A 14,906-nucleotide genomic window follows, 5' to 3' on the forward strand; every position below is an offset into this window, starting at 1 on the left:
GGATTTTTGATTCCCCCATTTTCTTATTTGTGAAACCTTCACCTTCTGATTTGTCCTCATGTTGATCAAAACGTTTAAATCATTCGTTGGATGATTTGAGATTTGCCCTGATTTGCTTAAAATTGCTGATTTGTGCTTCTTCAAATGTTGAAGATTTCTGAAGTTGTAATATCCGAGTTCTTATTTTCCCTCATTTGCAAATTTATGAATTCTGTGTCATCTTTTTTAAAAATTTGGGAATGTGTGATTGCTAATTGCTGATTCCATTGTTTGTGTATCATATTAATTTTTCAGCTTACTTATGCTTGTTAATTGCTGATTTGTAAATCTGTGATTGTTATTTTTTAAAATTTATTTATGATGATTACTGTATAGAAAATCAAAGAAGATGATTTGAGAACTGTTTATCATAATTATGTTCCTGTTGTCACTCTTTTTTGTTATCGAAATTAGTAGTCACTGGTGTGCTATATTGATTTGGGAATGTATTTTTACTACTGTCTAACATATTAGGAGTCTAAAAATTTATTGGAAAAGCTAGAGGCACCAATATTTGATTTTAAATACAACAGATTAGACATTAGTTAGTTTGTTTGTTAATTGTATCTTACGTGAATTAGTAGTTAGTGAAGTTTATTATTTCCTTCTTGACTTCTAAATCTGATTTTCACAATTCTTTATTGAATTTTTGCTGTCAAGAGTTACAGATTCTTATACACTAGTGCTTTTATGTTAATGGTTACCACCTAGTGTGTTTCTCTCTTGTTTTAGAGGCACACTTTATCTATCCACAGAAAGAGCATTATTACAATTCACAAAGTCTATGTACTGCTCTTATTGTAACAAACACTATTTTTCATTGAATGAATTGACAAGCATTCAGTCTTTATCACATTTCCTTCCTCTTCATCCTCAAAAGTGTTCCTGATACCTATTTACTGTCAAATAATTGGTTGTATTAAACACACATGTTGTTTTATTGTTTTCTATTTTATATAGTTTATGATGTGTATCTCATTGCTGCTTTTTGTTTTATTTATGTAGCACCTGATCAATTTATGCGGGAAATTGTTCTATCCAAGTTTTGATTTGGGTGCAGCTATCAAGAAATTCAACCAAAATTAAAAGTCCATCATCAAAATAGATCACAATTTACCCTTATACACCCTAAATAATGATGGCTACTTCCTCAGTTCTAGTTGTAAAGATATGAAATAAACTACTTGTTTATTGTTGTTTCCCCTCATGTGTGCAAGCATGTATATATGATGTCTTATGTTGTAGTGAGGATTGTTACAAAAGTGTTTGATGTACAACAATGTAAGGTCTCTATTGCTCAAAAGGAATATCAAGACAGCTATGAATGCTTGTGTAATTTGAGATCTGTTTAATAGAATATGTTACTTGTGTTCTGAATTTAGCAACCATGTTCATCTTTTCCCACTTCTTCATGTACATACTTCAATAAAACCAGTATACACAGTACCATGTCACCAAAATTTCTATAACACTCATAAACACAAATCTACTGCTTCCGGCTAATGCAGGAAAATAATCTTTATTAAGAATATATGCACTTCTCTACAGTGTTATACAAGTTCAAAGATCAAACAAAACTCAACAGAGAGCTGGTTGCTAACTCACCAATATGAATCTAACTTAAGCATCTAAATCAGTCACAATGAATTCTCACCAAAGCTATTTTGCAGTTTTTCATTCACACAGCATGTGATTTTCTAAGTAAGACAGATGACCAGTGAAAAATCATATTGACAGTTTATCAGAATGGGACAGTTGATGACAAAAATTATCAGAATTTTTATTAACATGATCATGACCATAAATATTGTACTTAACCAACAATTCATGCTCAAGCGACCAAAGCAAAGGCCATACCACAATACTAAAAAGATTGTACAAAAATAAAGGCATAACCAAAATATCTATCCAAATGTATACCAAGCATAAGTATGTACGTTAAACCATCTTAAATATAACCATCTCACAAGATACTAAAACCTTATAGTGAAAAACTTAATACCCTTAGCCAAACTTAATACCCTTAGCCAACAGTCAACTTCATATAATGGAACACACAAGGCCAATCATCTGTGAATCTATCAAACCCCAGAAGTGTGCATACACATTAGGACTATCAGAAAACTTCAAAATTGCCCTCACCACCTCGTCATCACCGAACCCAAGCTGTGTGAGCTTCTCACCAACCTTAAACTTCTCGTTTACACCAACAATTGCATCAACAATTAGTTGGGCATTCTTCCTTTGGTCAGCCGAAGATTGCTGGATATGGTCAGCCATCCTCTCCAAAATGTCAGCTTGCTTTCTCTTCCTCCCATATCGCCTTGTGCTTCCTACACTCGCACCAGCTTCAGAATGTGATGCTTGTCCTTGCATTGCTGGCCCTCCGTCTAATTCTGGTTGTGGAGACATCTCAGAGTCATCAAATCCAATTGCAGTGTCTTCCGTCTCTTCGTTAACCTGTTCCTCCGCATTGAAGCTACTAATTGCTGCTGCTCCCGTGGCTCTATCCCTGCCAAATATACCATCTAGCTGGTGAAAAAGAGGAAAGGGCTTGCCAGGACTGTAGAACTTCGTTGGATGTGCCTGTGAAAATATAAACCCAATTTAACAAACATTAATGAGGTTCCTGCGGTAAAACTAGTTACATTAATGAAGTTCCTAATAAAAGTGACAATGCCACAGCTACATTATCAAATAATTGGTAGTTACTATCACAAACACAAATATTATTTTACTCTAAATCCCATTTAGAGTGGCTCGGATACAAATTTAAGTCCTCCTTGAACTTCGAGCAACTCACACAAATTAGCAAAGGCATTTGTGTTCATTCTCAACTCCCAAATACAATTCCTATCACCCTCACCAACAATACGCTCTAAAGCCTCACGTCTAATTCTACTATTCATTCTTCCGCCTAACGACAGTTGGCCACTAGTTCTATCCCTAAAGTAAACAAATAGCATAAGCACAAAGAACAACATCAAATCTTCATGCTTGGATCTCATCTCTTCATAAAAATACACACATCGCTTAATAATTTCCGACCGCTCCATTTCTTCTTAGCAAAGTCATTACATTAAAAAACGTATAAACATTCAAATTAATCTAACACTTCTTCATGCAAAATCTGCTTTATCTTCTTAGAACCAGAAACAAGAATAAAAAACTGGAATAAAAAGATAATTAACTCTATTTACTTCTCAATTTTAATTAAGTTTCAACTGGAAATCAAAACAGGAAATACAATATAAACACAATAAAAAAGATAATATCGATTTTCCTCTCTCATTTCATAAACTCAACAGTGACTTTTTCAGGTACTTTAAGCAAATCAAAGTCTTTCAAAAGGCAAGAAAGAAGATTCGGTAATTAAAATGTGAAGTGGTTCACACTTGACACAAATAACTGTGCTGTCATTATCACCTAAGCCGTATCAAGCATATTTATATGATATCATGTACATTCAACAATTTCACTTACCAGTTTAGAGAACAAACATTCTTCCCCTCAAATAGATATGTTAATAATTGTAGCCTACCTAACAATAGTTCTAAACCAAAAACCAGAATGCTGTTATAAAGCTACACCTATTGAGGTTTGAAGCTGCACTAATCCAAGTATTACAAACCAAACAAAGACATCGAAACTTATTAAAATGGCCAAACTTAATCACTGACCCTGCTATCAAACTGACCAAACTTAACAACTGATCCTAGATTGTTCAGTAATTAGTTCTTACGAGACAAAAAAAGGAGGTAAACATCATAAACTCATGTTATTATAAAGCTGAAATAAATGGGTTAGTTAGCTTGGCTTTCGTTCTCATCAAAGAAACTTTCACAAATTAGGGCATGACAGAAAAGATGAAAGGAATCAGTAAATTAGACAACTTTTGTATATAACTAACCTAGGTCAGAGCAGTTAGGACGAGGAGTTGATGGTTGACGTCGACAGCAACCCGGGAGAGGCGGTAGCTTCGTTCTTTGACTTTCCTGTGAAGGTGAAAGAGGGGAGATGAGAAGATGGGGACCACGAAGACGAACTTGCAAGCGGCAAACCACTTACCTAACGGTGGGAGGCCAGCGGTGCGGTGAGGCAGCGGCTGTTCTTGAGATCGTGCTTCAAATGCTGCAGTGGCTGTTCTGAAGAAGAATGAGAAGATGGAGTCACGACTCACGAGGGTTGATCAAGAAGCGTGATTTACATAGGGTAATTTTGGAATTATTGAATTAGAATGGGGGTAATTTAAGTACAAATTATAATTGAAATTTCTGTCCTCTCTTTAAAATTTTCTGTCTCCAGTGTCCCTACTTTTTGGAGGTACTGAAATACTGAAATTTTAAAGATAGAGACAGAAATTTAAGTACCAGTCTCTAGCTCAACAAACATAATACTGAGTTTCTGTCTTTCAGTCTCAGTTCCAGTCTCTGCAAACAAACGCTACCTAAATGTAGGAGGACCCTTAGTGTGGTTAATACATCTATCTATTTTGCCACCCAATGAAGTAAAAGTAAACATACTATTGTATGTGCGTGTGTTTTTTTGAAAGTGAGTAGCCTTTGCATCATAACCAAAAATTAGATCATTCAATATTTGAGGCACCTCCTGTAGTCTAGGTAACTCAACTTGGCCCTGATGACAACACAAAGTGAAAGTTGGATTCCTTGCATTATAGTTTTTGTTAATTCGTTCTTGATACCAAAACTCAGCTCCACAATGTCAGTATTTGAAATTCGGATCTCCAAGGTCTAGATAACCTGTGATATGAAAAATATAGTGAGTTTGAAATTGTATAAGGCTATTTTGAAAAAAGCGGGAATAATTCTTTTAACTATTAACCGGGTGGCATTGGTTCTGAGTCATTATGAATATCGTGCTGCTGGTCTAGTTCTCCTGTAATGTAATATTATGATTTTGTTAGTAAGGCAGAAGGTAGCAAGTTAACTATTTGTATGTGTGAACCGAAACAAAGTTGAAAAATGTTCCTCACTTTTTAATTTAATTCAATTTAAACATGACATGGAATTGAGAACTGCTTAAACAACACAATTTTACCTTGATGCTCTTCTGCATATGATTCATTTTGTCTCTCAATATTGTAGTTCTGTAGATTGGGGCTAGATAAATAACTCATTTCATGATCTGTTAAAGAAAAATAAGGTATTTATTATTTGTAAGCCAACTTGTAATAGAGATATGATTGTTGTCAAATATCTATCAGTTATGTACTCTTAAATGGATAGCTCATGGAAAGAAAATATGGGCGGAGGTATTTTTAATTTCTTCGATTACGTCAATTTTAGCAAGTGGGTAAAAACTGAATAGTTTAAAAGGCTTAAGGTTAGGTAATTTTAAAGGCTCAATTTTATAATAAAAGAGAATAAGCATGTGTTATGCTCAATTATGGATTAGTGGTGTTTGTTATTAATTGGATTTTTTTTTTTTAATTTCCAATTGCAAATCATAGGCTCAAATTTGGCTGGCACGAAAAAACCGAATGTCCAGTTTTTGACAAAGTACATTCAAATTTATGGGAAAATAAAATTGAACCTCCGATTTATGCAGGTCATGTTTTTTTTAATTTCAAAGGGGAAACAAATCGGTGGGTAGGTTTTCTAAAAAGAAAAATAAAGTTGCAGAAAACCTAAATCTGAGAGTAGGTTTTGTGAAAGAATTTTGAAAAATTCAAAAAATCCAAATATGAGGGTAGATTTTGTGAAAAAAAAATTAAAAATTTCGAAAATTCAAATAGGAAGGTCCGATTTTTGGTTTCCTAAATCTGACCATCTGATTTGTTTGTTGCTATCTTCTACAACCAAGGATAACACACCCAGCTCCAATATCAATGGGAAACATCATTCCATCACCAATATGAAAGTTAAAATATCGATTTTAACTTATCATAATACCTATAGAAGTCATGACAAAATGATAGACATGGAATAATGAATTTTTTTTTTGCAATATTTTTTATTGGTTTTGGCTTTATTAGGTATTTTTATAATGTTTTTTATGAATTTTTTTTGCAACTGGTAAGTTTAACTATTCAAGTAATACAATTTTAAGACCAACATGACATACCATCTAAAGAAATCATTTATGCAAATCGTAATACCGATAGAAGTCATGACAAAATGATAGACATGGAATGAATTTTTTTTTTGCAATATTTTTTATTGGATTTGGCTTTATTAGGTATTTTTACAATATTTTTTATGAACATTATTTTCCTTTTTCTTATCAAATTGCAAAATCATAAACTCAAGATTCATAACATTTCTATTTTAATTTTCCTTTTTAGTTCAACTTGACTCCAAATTGCAAGTTTTTTAATGTGCAGAACAGTTTGTAAAAGGCATAAGCAAATAACATAGTATTAGATAGGATAAAAAAAAGGTGAAGCGACATCTAGTATAAGAGGTGAAAGGTTAGTTCTGATCAGCAAGGAAGATATTCACTAAACCCAAAATAATATTCAGAGAGTTGATGTTTTAGAATAGAAGACACAAAAAGTTATATAAACAAATGAGTCCAACTGCAGATTTGACTTAGAGCAAGGAGTTACATTTTGTTTACTGTGTTATGAAACTCGATTAAAAAAAGAAAAATTAGAGTAAAAGTAAACTACAAAACGTTAAAACTTTGATATTACATCGTTCATCGACACCCAAGGTCATTACAGCAATATACATAAGTTCATAACACCGAGTTTGATACGGGTAAGTACCCATAGCAACTAAACTAAAGCCAACAAATGTGTACAATCACATTACATATCCCAAATTGAGTGAATCACTCAATTTTCCTCTTAGTAGAACCATGTTTGAAAGTCTTGTTACTAGATCCCTGGCCTTCCGGATTGGTAAGTCCACTAACACCCAAGCTTGGAGCAGAATCTACTATAACACATTTACCAGGAGTATCTAAGCCGCTCTCAAAGATGCTCTCAGTGCCAGAATCCTGCATGAGTGCAACAGAATTTGCAATATCAAATATTGGGTTCTACAATGCAACAGAATTTGCAATATCAATTATTGGGTTCTAATGGAATCCTGACCTTTGATAGTGAAATAATAGCAGCTCCATTCCCATTTGAGTTGAGGTCATTACTTTTAGTTGTAGACACTACGTTTGAAAGGCCTTGTTCAACACCCTGCACCACATGAATTCCAAATTTAGTTATAAATACACCCTTTAAGAGTATGGAAACTGCAATGGATAGTTTAATAATGAGCCATAATTTAAATACGAACTCCAATATTTATGGAAGAACTGTGGGATGAATAGAGACTAATCAGTGCCTCATCATCACTAATCTTAATAGCATTATAAGCTTGGTCCATAGAGGTCAGATTTTTGTGTGAAATAGACAATTTAAAAAGGAACTTCTTATCAATTATAGGTTCAAAAGCTTTTAAGCAGGCATTCTCATTAGCATCTTTCTACACATGAAAAAAGGCTTCATTAGTTGGTTAACACACCGACAGTTCATATATTGATAAATAACCAAATACGCTCCGTAAAATGCATAATAGTTTACCATTAAATCCCTTATGTCATTAGCAGATTTCCCGAGAATGATTTTTGCCTCTTGATTCCAAAGCATTATATTAATGCATCTAGTCCCATCCGTGACTACAACATTAAGTCGATACCTGAGGAAAAACAAACCAAACTGAATTAAAAGTGTTCAGGGGAGAGATAAGTATGGATACAAAACTTATATTGTAAATAAAACTTGAAATTAACGCGTTAACAGAGGTTACATTTAGAGCATTTACTCCATTCCAACTGCCAAGGAAACACACTTTGAAAGAATATGTGTATACGTTAGTTGGTCACATGACTTATTTGACATAGATAAAGGAATTCAATTAGAGATAAACTTATTCAAGTTCTATTATCAGCAAGAATACAAAGCGCTGAATAGTAACTTAAGTCAGATACCCTTACTCATGTAGTATACCCTATAGTATTTATCCATTTAGTTCTTTTTCCTCAAAATATAATTAGTTAAGTAGACTAACTCATGTTTATAGTTGTGTGTGAAATTTAGATATAAGTATAAACGCATAGCTTTTATTTATATGGTATACCTAGAGTTTTGGCCATTTAGTGTTTTTCTTTAAAAACAGAATAGAACTTTGTAACAAAATAATAACATCACCACAAATTACACACCCTTTCTAATCACACCTCATTGCTTCATATTTAGTAAAACCCAACTGAACTTTTTGCTATAGGATCACCCTAATGAGTGAAACTTCATCTGTTATAAGAATTGAATGTTATTTGTAATCAGCAAGGTGTAAGAAATCAAAATTCAGAAAGTTGAGATTTTAGCATTGAACGCAAAAAATATGGTCACATAAAGAATTTTGTTGTTAAAAGGTTGCAGAGAATTCATCACAAAGAAGCTGTGACATCAACGGAGCATTAAATCCCACTTTTTGACAATGATCACATAAATATCAACCCCTATTCTCCACAACTTTTAGGGTATATTTATATGGTATACCCTGAGTTTTATCAATTTAGTGTTTTTCCTTAAAAATAGAATACAACTTGTAACAACATAATAACATCACAACAAATTACACACCCTTTCTAATTACACTACATTGCTTCAAATTTAGTAAAACCCAACTGAACTTTTTGGCATAGGATTACCATAATAAGTGAAACTTCATTTGCGCTAAAGAAGTTATGTGTTATTTGTAATCACCAAGGTGCTCCAAAATGAATAGTGACAAACTTGACATTTTAGCATTCAACGCAGGAAACATGGTCACACAAAGAAGTTTGTTGTTAAGACGTGGAATAAAATTCAAACAAAGAAACGGTTACCTTAACGGAGCATTAAATCCTACTTTTCGACAATGCTCACAGTAATATCGACCCTTATTCTCCACAACTTTCTAGGACAACTCTTACACGAGGCATAATACCAATCGCGGGTGCCAACATCAACAGACACTATAGTGGCTAAAACCCAAGTGGAGACTTCCTGCAATAACATGGACTCTGTAAATCCCGTAAAATTAGTGAGTAATTATTCAATAAATTAATTTTTAATAAAAAATTAGAAATGTGAATTTTATAGTAAAATAGGATAGAGCTAATTAAAACAAGAATTTTGACACTAATTTTAATAAATTTGGCCTAATATTGGGCTAAATAGGTCAAATCGGGTGAACCAGGCCCAACCCAACTCAGCCTAATTGAACAAAACAGCACCCCCTCCCTTCTTGGCATTCATTTTTCATGCTGAAACTCAGCATGAAGGGGGAAGGAGCTCTCTCACAAAACATAAACCTAGGTTGAACATTAAACCAAGATAACTTTTGATCCGGAGCTCCGATTGACGAGCCGTTTGCGGCCACACATTCGTCTTGGAGTCTTATCCAATTCTATTTAAACAAAAAGGTATGTCTTTCTCAAATTCGTGCCCAGTGTTCTGTGTCCCCTTTATGTGCGAAATTGGTTTGAGTTTTGAGTGATTTTGATGATTTTGGTGGTTTAGGTACAATCTAACATTGGATAATTGTTGAATTATACTCCAATCATCAACGGGTAAGGTAAGGAAACTCTAAACCCTTGTGGGTTATCCAATTTTGTGTACCTAGTGCTAATTTAGTGAATTGTGTAAATTAGATTGAAATTATGTTAGGTTGAAGTTTGAATTGGTGAATTGGAGCTTTTGGAACAACTTTGGTGGATAGATTTTTTGAAGTGGAACTTGTGAGCTTGCATTGTGGGGTTGTCTCGGGTTATACGTGAAAATCGGCCAAGGTATGGTTTAGGTTTCACGTATTTAATATATAATGTTCTGTGAAAACTTAGGCTAGATGACCATAGGATATATTGGAACGTATGAGAATGTTTAATGCTTAGTAACCTTGATAAAAATTGTGATGTGGATTTAGTGTTTGTTGAATGGATGTCAAATGATGATTTAATGATAATATGTATATATATATGTTGGATAGGTAAAATGAGAATTTTTGTTGATGTATTTAGGGGGGTTGATGCATGATATTGTTGATTTGAGAGATGGTAGGATATGAAGGTTGTTGTGGTATTGAGAATGGCATGTTCTGTTGGTGGTTATGGGTATGGTATGTTGTTTTGGATTTGAGTTTTAAAGAAAATGAGGTTTGGAGATTTGGTGTAACTATGGTTTTTTATCGAACTTTAAGGAGTCATAACTTGGCTTCCAGACTCCCGAATGATTTCAAACTTGTTTTACATGAAAATTGGGTCCGTGAAGTTTATGCCGTTCGAAGAATGGAAGAAAAATGATTTAAAACAAAAAAGTTATGCGCGTTGGAAGTTTGGAATTGAAATTTGAAATTCTGCAGATTTTTCAGACTTAGCCAAAATTTTTGACAAAATGAAGGCCCACGCGTACGCGTGGCCCACGCATACGTGTGGATTGGGATTTCTGTGTACGCATACCTTTGATTCGCGAAGGGTCGCTACTGCCTCGCGTACATACGTACGCGAAATGGGCTAAAATGTACGTCCACGCGTACGCGTGACCCTTGTTTTTAGCAAACTTAATTTTATGTTTTATAAACCTAATTTTCAAACCTCTAAACCTCTATTTTCATTTCTTTGGTCCTAGGTCTTTTTAGTAAGCCTAGTAATAAGATGAAGCTAAGAATAGGTGGTAACTTGGGAATGAAATAAAGGTTAAAAGTGATGATTTAGGTACGAGAAGATAGGGTGCTTATATATATGTATAAACGTGTACTATATCGATTATGAAACTAGCTAATGAAAGGAATAAATATTGCATCTGAGCACTCTTTCTTGAAAGTGCGACCCCAGGAGATGGTGGAAGGTGAGGATCCCCTTTTTTGTTCCTCCTGGTACTGTAAAATCTCACTCAGCGAGATGGTGGGAGGTTAGGATCCCCTCCTTTGTTCCTCCTAGGCATATGAGAACGTACCTCCTGGGAATACGCAAGGGTTGTGGTTTCGCCCCCACTTGCTCCAGGTTATGATAAATTATGTATAAAGATGCAAACATATGAGGTATAAAGTGATTTTACAGCTAAAATGAATGATTATGAGATGTTAATAAATGAATGTGAAATGATTATCTGAGATACGAGTTTCCTTGGGTAAAGTACCGTGGCTTGCCACCACGTGTTCCAGGTTGAGATTCGATACTCTGTTGACTTCACGTCGTACGGGTGACCGGGCACGTATAAATTCTCGAAAATGGTAACCCCCATTAAGTAAAGTTATATATGAATGTATGATTTATGAATGAAATGAGAAAAATCTATGCATAGATGATGAGAGGAAGCTATCGTCGATCTAGAATTTCTCAAAATAGAATATGTTCATTGCAAGTATAGCCTAGACCAACAAACAATCCTCTCAATCAAAGTTTAGTATTTTCAAATTCAAAACATATAAACCGAGATCGAGAGTAATTCAACCCCGGATCGTTCTCCCTAGGACGCAAGTGGAAGTGTTACGCTTTCAGTTGTTAGGGCAAAGGGGGGTTTTGAAATCAAAGAACTAAAGATTAAAAGAACTAAGCAATAAAAGAACTAAGGCTACATTTGTTTTTGGAGACAGGACATGACACTAAGATAGAGATAATAGAACAGAGACATTAAAAATTATTTTTTGTGTATTGTGTTTGGATACGATGGACAAGACACTAATGTAATGTCCTGTATTATGTTTAGATAGACGTGGACAAAACTAAGATATTATGCGAAATGACTAAAATAGCTATATGATTCCAAATTTTTTACATCAAGTACAAATTAATTTAATAAAAAATAAGAGTATGTAGGAGTACAGAAAATTACAAGAAGAATTGGTCTATAAACCAATAAGATAAAAATGGTATTAAAGTAACAAAATTAAGAATAAATAAAGTAACATAAAGTATAAAATTGAATTAAGTCTCCATTAATACAGCATGCCATAGAAAAGAGAATGAACGATAAAAAGGAATAAATTAATTATCCAGTCAAGTAAGAAATTCTACCAAAAAAAGAGAGTATCTGAAAAAAAGAACGCAGAGAAAGAAGAACTACGATGTAGAGAAGTTAAAATTAGGAAAAATAAAAAGAGATAATAGTAGAATAATAAAAAAAATATTTATGGATAGAAAGGAAAAAATTTTGATAAAAAAGTCTGTGTCTACATTTTCAAATCCCGTGTCCATCATTGTCCTTCGTAAAAGAGTGGACACAAAAATATAAAATAGTATCCTGGAGACAATGTGTTCCGTGTCCATGTCTCTGCTTCCAAACACATTTTAAACATTCGTTGTCCATGTCTCCGTGTCCTGTCTCCGAAAACAAACGCTACCTAAGAGATGATCGAAATTGGAATTAATGCAAGTAAAGAGAAATGAGATCAAAACTAGTGAAAATGCTAAGATATGCATAAAAGAGCCTTGACTTGGGAATAAGAGAATCCAAGGAATCTTATCATTGCCATGACCACAACTATGATAATTATGATGAGTCAATCTCACTTAGTTAACCCCTAACATCAAGGAGTAGGTCAAGCAAGCATAATTGACCTTGATCCATAAGTCCTAACTAACTTACCAAACTAGTTGATAAAAAGCTAGCTTCAATGGAAACAAGAGTCAACTAACTACCCAAAAATTACCACTAAATGTTGGACATCATGACTCTAATATCATAGGAACTCAAATCCCAGGCTGAGGTGTGAAAATCTACTCAGAATCTAAAGTTTGCATTTTCACAAACACCTTGTGTGCATAAAACCAAAACATAAGAATTTGCAAAGGAAAATGAAAAGCTATAACCAACTATGCACAAAATCAACAATAAACATCCAAACAAACACAAAGCAAGCATAAAACACTAAATTCATCAATCAAAACTTCAAGAACTCAAAATTGTAAATATAAACAAAGTACTTGAACCAAAGGGAAATAAAAGCAAAATTGATGTAATTAAAGAGGAATTAAAGAGTACTTACAATGAAACAAAGTACTTTAATATATATTTTTTTATTTTTAGAGGTCGTAGTGCATCGTCACCTCTGCTTTACATTCTAGGTGTAAAGCTCTGTGTGGTAGGGTGTTACAGACTCTCATTTTAATAACATTTAAAGGCAATGCAACGAAATCAGTGTTAATACAAAAAGGTGGGACATGAACTCACATAAGTCATGTTCAAAACTTCTTCGATTGTATTGATTGGAAAGGAACCTCCCAAAAGTTCATCACTCACTGAATACTGAGGTTAGGTCTCTATATGATTAATTCGTTGAGAGCCAATGTCACCTTCTTTCAGTAGGCTAACTCGGAGTAATCCGAAAATAATAGACCAATTAGCTTAATATTTTTATACACCTAATTTTATGATCTAAAGTTGCACTTTATATTTTGTACTTTAAAAAAATAGTTTATTTTGTATATTTCCTATTTAGCAAACATAAATAATTGAGTACAAAATATTTTTTCTTTAAAAAGTGAATAAAGAAATTTTTTTTCTTTTCATGTATTGTTGATAATGTTTATAAAAAAGTTGATTAAATAATATTATGTTAAAAAGTAAAAAAATATTATATTTTTTTGTATGTTTCTGAGATTTGGATACAGAATTTAATTCCATACATTGCCAAAAAAGATTAAAAACTTAAAATCAAGCTACATAATAATAGTAGTTCAAATAGTGTGCACTTTAAAAAAGTAGCTGATTTTGTATATTTTGTTGATAATAAACATAAATAATTGAGTACAAAATAAATTGAACTTTAAAAACTGAATTACTAAACTGATTTTTGTTTTCATGTATTATTTGTAATATTTATAAAAAGTTTGACTAAGAAATATTAAATTTAGAAGTCAAACAAAATGATTTTTTTTCAATTTGAGATTTGGAATACAAAAGTTAACTCCGAAAAGAAATTGATAAAAAGCATTAAACATTTAAAATAAAGCATCATGACAATAGTAGTTGGCACTTTTTAATCCAACTGAACAAAAATTACATAGTAACAATTTTTTTTGTATCTAATCTGTATATAATTTTTCATGTAAGTAGTTTCAAAATCCTTTTTCCTTATCAAACTGCAAAACCACAAACTCAAGATTCATAACATTTCTATTTTAATTTTCCTTTTTACTTCAACTTAGACTCCAAATTGCAGGTTTTTTTAACGTGCAGAACAGTTTGTAAAAGGCATAAGCAAATAACATAGTATTAGCATGGGATCAAAAAAAGGTGAAGCGATATCTAGTATAAGAGGTGAAGGGTTAATGTTTAGTGTTTATATACTGATTCTTGAATGCAACATCAGGGAAATCAGGGTTCAGGAACACTCTCGAGGCATAAAGACTATTCTGAACATTAATCTGATTGAGGTACTGATTTGGCTTGAAGAGTTGAGCGACCAAAATTAGTGGCTCACCATCATTCTTATTGATAAACGGAGTTAACTTGCCAATCATTTCACTAAATATAGTGCACTTGATCTTGTTTTCCTACGATATTATAAAACATACAACCATAAGAATAGCCACAACTTAAACAACTACTTAATGACATACCAATGAAAACAGCCAAATGACTTACTCAAGATCCTCCAGGTCTAGTGACATACATTTACTTTCTTGGCCTGATTTTGTAACCATTGGTCTAGCATCCTCCTTTCCAACAGCGTGACCAATGCAATCTATACCACGGTGGAGATAAAAACCAACAAAGACAGCATCAGTTATCCACAAACAAAATAACAAAACTAAATAAACCGCCAAATGATTTTATGAATCATTTTATTGATATAGTACCTAGGAGGATATTCAAATTGACAACATCAATTGCTTCAATTTCCATAAAGGAGACAAATCGG

At 33.2% G+C, this 14,906-nt stretch overlaps 1 protein-coding gene across 1 annotated transcript; it reads right to left on the bottom strand.

Moving 5' to 3' along the window:
- Nucleotides 6,654–14,495, bottom strand: LOC107612308. Its single transcript, XM_016314079.2, has 7 exons — nt 14,333–14,495; nt 13,214–13,349; nt 8,890–9,049; nt 7,583–7,697; nt 7,296–7,484; nt 7,100–7,195; nt 6,654–7,002 (listed from the first exon to the last, which is right to left on the bottom strand). The coding sequence occupies exons 4-7, from the start codon at nt 7,646–7,648 to the stop codon at nt 6,835–6,837; spliced, it is 519 nt and encodes a 172-aa protein (XP_016169565.2). The 5' UTR covers nt 7,649–7,697; nt 8,890–9,049; nt 13,214–13,349; nt 14,333–14,495; the 3' UTR covers nt 6,654–6,834.

Source organism: Arachis ipaensis, chromosome B08, assembly GCF_000816755.2.
Source record: "Arachis ipaensis cultivar K30076 chromosome B08, Araip1.1, whole genome shotgun sequence".
NCBI classification, from domain to species: Eukaryota; Viridiplantae; Streptophyta; class Magnoliopsida; order Fabales; family Fabaceae; genus Arachis; species Arachis ipaensis.

Coding starts and splice junctions, on each gene's coding strand:
- LOC107612308 (XM_016314079.2), bottom strand. CDS start 7,648: ATGCTTTGGAATCAAGAGGCAAAAATCATTCTCGGGAAATCTGCTAAT. Junction 7,485..7,582: donor ATGACATAAGGGATTTAATG/GTAAACTATTAT, acceptor TTTCATGTGTAG/AAAGATGCTAATGAGAATGC. Junction 7,196..7,295: donor GTTCTTCCATAAATATTGGA/GTTCGTATTTAA, acceptor CATGTGGTGCAG/GGTGTTGAACAAGGCCTTTC.